Source organism: Pundamilia nyererei, unplaced genomic scaffold (assembly GCF_000239375.1).
Source record: "Pundamilia nyererei isolate P.nyererei 1_Seehausen unplaced genomic scaffold, PunNye1.0 scaffold01558, whole genome shotgun sequence".
Classification (NCBI taxonomy): domain Eukaryota; kingdom Metazoa; phylum Chordata; class Actinopteri; order Cichliformes; family Cichlidae; genus Pundamilia; species Pundamilia nyererei.
Window position 1 is genome coordinate 188 of NW_005188959.1, and position 7,622 is coordinate 7,809.

General features: G+C 35.9%; 1 protein-coding gene and 1 long non-coding RNA gene across 2 annotated transcripts in view; one reads left to right on the forward strand and one right to left on the reverse strand.

Moving 5' to 3' along the window:
• Positions 1–406: 406 nt before the first annotated feature.
• LOC102197666 (interferon-induced protein 44-like) lies at positions 407–4,392 on the reverse strand. Its single transcript, XM_005755458.2, has 10 exons — positions 4,330–4,392; positions 3,888–3,923; positions 3,713–3,739; positions 3,599–3,616; positions 3,438–3,471; positions 2,494–2,695; positions 2,163–2,312; positions 1,768–1,936; positions 1,343–1,443; positions 407–1,230 (listed from the first exon to the last, which is right to left on the reverse strand). The coding sequence occupies exons 2-10, from the start codon at positions 3,913–3,915 to the stop codon at positions 1,066–1,068; spliced, it is 894 nt and encodes a 297-aa protein (XP_005755515.1). The 5' UTR covers positions 3,916–3,923; positions 4,330–4,392; the 3' UTR covers positions 407–1,065.
• A 776-nt stretch (positions 4,393–5,168) lies between these two features.
• LOC102197476 (uncharacterized) overlaps positions 5,169–7,622 on the forward strand; it is a 4,287-nt gene continuing 1,833 nt past the window's right edge. Inside the window, exons 1-3 of the long non-coding RNA XR_312538.1 lie at positions 5,169–5,182; positions 5,492–5,520; positions 6,136–6,170. This is a non-coding gene — a long non-coding RNA (uncharacterized LOC102197476). The remainder of the gene's footprint in view (positions 5,183–5,491; positions 5,521–6,135; positions 6,171–7,622) is intronic.

Below are 7,622 nucleotides of genomic sequence, written 5' to 3' on the forward strand. Positions count from 1 at the left end.
CACAGCCCTGCCCGAACCCTGGCCCGTACTTTTTCAAGGTTTAATGCAAATGTATGGGACATTTATTTATTCTTCAGTGCACATTTGCATTCTAACATGCAGAGCTGGGTGATGGCTACACAAGCTCATGGCTGGAGTGCATGTGTGAAATTCATCTGCAAAGACAATGACAGCTTTATTTTATTTGATTATAGATGTTCTTCGATATATTTCTGTGATGTTAGTCGATATTAAAAAAAGGAAAAGAGAGAGATGAAACTCATGTTTCTTTTCATATTAATCACACTCAATTATATCAGTTTTCCATAACAACTTTCATGATTTTTATTTTATCTGGTGTTGAAATCACCCAATCCTTTTAATCTTTGGGCTGAAGGAAGGACAGTACTCGGTGTATAAATGCTCAATCAACAATCATTTATTTCCATACAATTCAACAATACAGAGCATTAAACGTCCGGACGGGAGAGATGCCGGTCAGAGGTTCGGCCGCATGTCTCAAAATGGTGGCGAATCTCACAGCCTTTTTTAGCTTCTGACGACCCCCACCTAGTCATAAAAGCTACCTCTTCACATGTTTTTTTAATTCTTAGCAAGACTGTCTCCTGACCTTTGCTCCCTGTCTTTCTGTTTTAAGGAAGGTGGGGGTACGGAATGTGGTTTATCTCTTCTCCCTAGACACCAAGTCTCCTGCTTTACAACCTTCTTTTTATGATTCAACAATAAAGCATGTCAAGAAAACAGTGTAAGACATTCACAGCAGATCAAGGATACAGAGTGATGCACATTTATCTAATAAACTAATAAATGAATATGTTCTTTTAACTCAAGAGTACAATGAGAACTAAACTACATACACAGCACACCATCTAACCTAAAGGATAATATATGTCCTACAGCTGTTAACATAATTCAACTACATTGACTATGGTCATATAAGAACATATGTTTTACCACTGGCCTCAACACTGGTAATTAACGTCACCCGGTGTGGAAAAAGTGACTCTTATTCTACTGGGATTATGTATTATTCATCGAGTGTATTACATCACTGTGTATGTCAGTTTATAATTTAGAGTCAATGAAGTCTTCTCCCAGGTCAATCATCATTCTCACTGCGCTCAGGATCAAAGTGTCAACATCGTCATTCAGTTCTGTTTCTTCACTGTAGTTCTTCACAGGAAGGATGAAGTTAAGCGGGATCCCCAGTTTTGAGCTCAGATCTCCCATCTGGTTTTTACAGAAACAAATGAATTACTGTAAGATCTGAGTTCAGGTTTGCAATGTTTCATTTACCCAGCCAGTATTGTTGTAATGTTAATTTTTTCCAGCCAAAATTCACCTTTCTCTTCACAAGCTTGCTTTTGTACACATTCTTCAGGTCCTTGTCAGTTTCAGGACAGGCCTCATCAAATTTGGTAAGAACAGCTAACTGGGGAATACCTGCAATATGAGATATTTTCTGATAAGTCTGGGGTTAACTTGACAAGAACTTTGATTATGCATACAATATGAACAAATACCACTCAAAAGCCTGTGAATCATTCAGTGAAATGTCTTCCAGCAGAGACCGTCCATATTTAACCAGGTATAGTTATAAAACTTCTCTTATCAGATGTTTTAAGACAAACAAGTCTAATGCAGAACTTCAGCTGTGTTTTTCATGCACATGTATTTGTTTTCTTTTACAAGTAAAGTGTTAGAATAAATAGCCAAGATGTTCTTTAAATGCACTGTAAGTCTGTTACACACTTAATCCCCTCTTACCCAAGTCGCTGGCTGCCTCTCTGATGATTTTCATCTTCTGTAACACTGAGCTGTTAATTTCTGTTGCGTTACCAGTGTGGACACAAACCAGAACATGAACTCTGTCCTCTGGAGAAGGTGAAGGGTTGTAGCCAGAATCAGAAGTGGACAATGGAGAAGCAGGGTTTAACTGCAATATGTTACAAAGATCCAGTGAACCCACACTCATTGTATAGTATAACAAGAATCTCATTAACAACATGAATGAAAGAAGACTGTGCAAATCTGTATTTAAAAAAAAAAACTTCAATAAATTAATCAATATATGATTTACTTTTTCTCTCACAAAATAACTTGAAGACAATTTGAGAGTTTTACTTAAAGAATAAACAAAGTTCACAGTTTGATGATTGTACCTTATAACCCTCCTTCACATGTCCCATCATGGCCAGTTTGATGTCTTCCACTCTCACTCCTTGTCCACTCCCTTCTTCCAAACCCATCAGGTCATTGAAGACAAATGGGTAAAACTGCCCTGTGTCTTTCTTAATGTTGTGGGTTTCATACTGAATGACAAAAGTTTACAAACAACTTGGAAGGAGATACGATTTGTTTTGAACATGATGAAAATGTTTTAATTACTTATTAAATCTTTAACATGGTGTGTAGGCTAATATTTTACCATATGTTACAGTTTCACTTGTTAAATTTCCATACATCGAGTCAGTGTAAATAAAAGGAAGTTACTTTTTTGGTGAAACTTCCTTCCTCCTCATTTGTTGCGTTGGTCATAGCTGGACAGGTTATTCTTCTCCGTAAGGCATTGCTGACAGAATTGATGAAGCTGGACTTCCCGGCACCGACTGGGCCATAGAGCAAAACTCTGACATGTCTCACTCGTTCATTTTGAAGCTGAAAATTCTTCACATACTGCAGATCTGCCTGGTTCCTGTAAAATGGGGTTAAAAAAGTTTAATACATTGTAGATGTAGTTTTAACATGACTGATGAGGTTAAAACATTCTAACAGCTCTGTGAGGCTGCTTTTTAAACACAGCTGTTCAATCAGGAAAATGCTAGTTATGGGATGTTTTCTGTGACGTTTGATAATGCCTGTTATCAGAATAGCATGATAACATTTTCTGAATGGGACATAAGGGATAGTAAAAATCGTCAGTTTTCCAATGCAAGTTAAATTTTGACCTCATGATGGAGCTATATGAAAAAAGTTAGATGATTACAGAAGCCACAGTAATTCATCCTGAGGAAAAACTGCATGTTTGAACTACATTTTTGTATATTACATTTTTAACAAGAGCATTAACATCCAGTGTAAGATCAAAGAATGCTTAAGGCACTTCAGCAGACCCAGCGAAAGACACATTATTAACTTAAAATGCACGTATAGAAATTGTGTATGAGATGTGGCTAACAATAATAGGGCTGTGGTTGGCTGTTTGCAATGTTTGCAACATCTGATAAGCTTTTCTGTTCGTGTGAGAAAATCAAACATCTCTTTTGCATTTTTCATAAAATAAAATGGTCAGTGAAGGGAACCCATTTTTTTAAATTACTTATTAGTACAGCCTTCCAAATGTATTGCAGTAGTTAGAGTTAAACAGAAGAAAATTGGTCTAAGTCAGCAACTGATATTCTCAGTCCTGTTCACAAGACTGGAAACTGTAGATTTACCCCCAAGATACTTGTCTCCACGGAGTTTTCAAAGCTGAAAATTGAATTGAAAAGCATTTTAGAGCGTAAAAAAGATTAACTCTATTTGTAAACAGGAGAAATCAGTTTTGTTCAAAATAATCTGCAAATAACAGTAACCAGTGTTCTAAAATGAAACTTACTAGGAGAAGGTGGAGGTGCTAGAAAATAAAAACAAACAACATGAAACACGCATTAGACAGGTATGTGCAAATTAATTGTAGAATTTATGTTGTTAAATTTATGATATAACTTACTAGGAAGACGTGGTGGAGCTGGAGGTGCTACAAAGTAAAACATAGAGAAAGTAAAATACAATTTTTTTTTGCAGTGGGAATATAACTGTGCAACAAAGACTAAAATTGCATTCTAATATGCAGCTCTTGCCTTATTCTGCAACAGAGAACAATTTCTTCACTATATACTACTTACGTGTAGGAGAAGAAGAGCTACCTCCCATTGCTAAAACTGAAGAAGTAAAGATAAAGTTAATATCAATCAATAACACACAAATATTTCAATGATCAGGTGCCCACACCCGAAAAAAGAAAAAGTTTATAAAATAATTATAAAGTTAAACTAAATGAGTTTAAAGCTTAAACGTAAAACCACAGTCGTTGCACAAATGTTGCCTTCTACAATAAATTCATTAAGGGAAGGAGGGAAAAATGCAACATTTTAGAGAGTAAGACTTAAAGTGTAGTGGCAATGATTTTACAGCATATGGTCTGCAGACTGAACTTTCCACTCACTAGTGTGGGATTTCCAAACTCCTGAGCAATTAGAAAAGTAAGAAAACACAATAAAAATGAACTGGTATGAATCACTAAGGCTCATTTTTAACCTGATAACATACATGGTAAAGAATTCTTACCTGTATTGTGATGCAGCTGCAGAGGCAAAGATCAAGTGAAACTGTTGAATGGAACAAAGTCGGTCTTATATAGACTGATCAGATCTTATACTTTCACTTTCTTAATGACAAACCATGACGGTTATAAATAGGTACTTCCCAAAATCACTTCTGGGAAGTATCTTACTTGATGTTTTTCTTTCCTGGTACTTTTTGATGCAAACCTCATCTGACCTTTCTCTTACTTAACTTTTGCAATAATTAGAAAAGATAAAACTGAAATATGTATTTAGCTTTTAAAAAGTGAAACTGAGTGATGAGACAAAATGATGAGATGTGAATCACAAGATTTTCCTCTTTAATAATAAAAGATGATCCCTGTGGGTAAATTACTTTCTTTGAATTTGTTAGGGGCAGCCACTAAGCAGGTGACCGGGGAGCAATGTGTAGGGATGGTGCCTTGCTCAGCATCTCAGCATAGCAGTTAAGTGGATTTGAACCACCGACCACTCTACCTACTGAGCTATCCCTGCCACCTTTGCATTCTTTATAAGTGTTTGCAGGCTATAATTTATCATTACTGATGAACAAAGCAACTAAAAAAATGCTTGTTCACATTATTTATATTTAGTCTTTTTATTGTTTTATCTCTGCAACCAGCAGACTGCTCACTTATTGTTTTTCTGCAAAAAGTTGTCAGGTGCTAAAACATAAAGCTCAGGGGAATTAAGGGGATTTCTTATAAACCACATGCTTTATCATAAAATAAAACAGAAAGTGAAAGTGGGCAGGCTACTGTATAAAAGACCGAGTGCTCTCTTTGAGTAGTTTCACTGCATCCTCCTCGCTGCAGCAGTCACAGCAGCAGCACAAGGTAGGAAACCAGACTGATGTTGTTTTATATGTTTTGGTATTTTAATTTCATTTTCCCGTCTGGTTGGTTTTGTTTTCTAGTTTGTCTGATGTTTGAGGACATGGGTTACACAGAACAGCTTCTTAGCTGGAGACATATATCACTTTTCTTATTTCTTTATATTTTTGGTTACACTATTAAACCTGATTGTTTAGACTGATGATCTGTCCAAAGTGTAGCCCCTTGTAAAGTATGTTAGGATACACTTAACATAGTGGAGTTTGACATCTGTTACCTGTTGCTTCTGAGTTTTGTCTTTCTTTCCTTCAGGTCTTCAGATTTGATCATGGACCCTAAGAGTAAGGGACAAATTGTTTAATGGCAATATCTAACGGAGTCACTGCAGTGCTTTCATGTTGCTGTTGATGGCATTGATATAATTCTAATGATGATAATAATCATAATGCCTTATTTTAATAATAGTGCTGAAACATTATTAATGTGCTCACATTATGCCTGCTATGCAGAGTCAGTAATATTATTTCACATTTAAATCCCTCACTCTCAACTGTTTCAGACATTATGTTTCTATACACAACACCAGGGGTACCCAGGTCCAGTCCTCGAGAGCCACTGTCCTGCAGCTTTTAGATGCATCCCTACTCCAACACAGCTGAATCAAATGGTCTGATTACGTCTTCAGCATGGCTTCAAGTTTGGCAAAGGCCCAGTAATAAGCCGTTCATTTGATTCCAGTGTGTCGGGACAAGGATGCATTTAAAAGCAGCAGGACAGTAGCTCTCGAGGACTGGGCATCCCTGAACTACACACACAATCATAGCACAGGATGGAAAAGGCCATACAAATCTCAGCTAACTGATCTTTTGTTTACTTTGTGTGAAATATAATGCAAGTCAAAATAATATAACAATTTTTAACAACATTCTTTGATTTGTTAAATATTTTTTCCTCAGATTCACCTTCAGCTGCTCCAACGCCACAAGTACAGGTTAGCAAACCTCCTTGGTCACTCACATCACAACTAACATAAAACATACACACGCAGAACTCACTTTATAACAGGAGCTATCATGATGGAGCTAAGAAAAACACTTTTTCATTAACTTTAAGAGCAATGTGCAGTACTCTGGCCACAAAAATACAAGGTTAGATAATGGCATGATTTTTGGGTAACACTTTATAATAACTACAAAAATTATTAAGTTATTATAAATTACATAAATCATCATTTTTGTAATCGCACAGTTGTAAATGCTTGCAATGTATGTAATGTAAATGTCTTTAGTGAGTTCACATATAACAATATTTTTGACACAAGTGTTTTCATACTTAATTACTGAATTATGGATTCAACAGAAAGTACAAACCAGTTATTTATAAGCTGTTAATGGTTCATGGCAGCATTCGCAAAGTCTAAGTACATAATTAACATTACATATAAACACAGTATGTAGATGCACATGTATACATACAATATTAATAGAGGTTTTATAAATAATTGTTAATTATTGCCATTCATAGTACAGTTGTTAAGTATTTTATGTGACCTCATCTAAAAGGAGGACTATCTATGATTATAATATGAAGCATTTACACATGAAAATAAAAGACAAGGTGGACATTTAGAATCAAAGCAAGTTTCTGCTATCTTTAAAATACAAAAAGAAAATAGACAAAGTACAAAGTTATGCGGTACATACAGGACGGAAAAATAATAAATATGAAGTTTACAGAAAACAGTAATGTTGGGTAAAGTTGGACGAGAGTTCAAGCAATCAGAAATCACAAAGTTTTTCACAGCGCATCAAGAGCAGGTATTTATGTCAAAAACAAGAGTGCCAATTATATTGCATATGTATGTATGTTGACAGAATGCTGGCAATCATGAACAATGAACCCCCCATAACACACTGCACAATCTAAAGAGAAGTTTCAGCAACAGGTTCCTTCAACCTTGCTGTCTGAGAGAATGTTGCAGGAGGTTGTTCCTTCGTTATTAATGTTCTTTGGTCAGGTCCACACATGTGAAACAGAATTATTAAACCTCAGTGCACAGGGTGCATTTTTGTACTCCATGACATATATTTGTAGATGTACTTGTCCTTTTATATTTATATACATGTTTATATTTATATTTATACCTATATCTCTAGATTTATCTATTTATCTTAATCTCCAAAAGTTGACTCTGTTCATCTGGACGTAGCGTTTTGTAGGAGAAACATTTCCGCACTCATCCAAGTGACTTCTTCAGTCTCAGCTTCAGTCTCAGCTGACTGCAAGTTTCCCCAAACCTTATAACCAGTATGTCTGTGAAGGTTCTCAGTCATCCAGGCCATCGTAGACTAAGGAGCTTGGAAATAAAAGCATCTGGACTTCTTGAGTTGCAGAAAAGAAGATCAGACACCAGCGAGGGAGGATAAGAAGGACAGACGCAACA

Excerpts from the sequence above, each read along its gene's own strand:
- LOC102197666 (XM_005755458.2), bottom strand. The coding sequence starts at position 3,915 with ATGGGAGGTAGCTCTTCTTCTCCTACAC. Across the intron at positions 3,740-3,887 it reads TAGCTCTTCTTCTCCTACAC|CACCTCCAGCTCCACCACGT; the intron begins GTAAGTAGTATA and ends TTTACTTTGTAG. Across the intron at positions 2,696-3,437 it reads TGGAGACAAGTATCTTGGGG|GAACCAGGCAGATCTGCAGT; the intron begins GTAAATCTACAG and ends CCCATTTTACAG.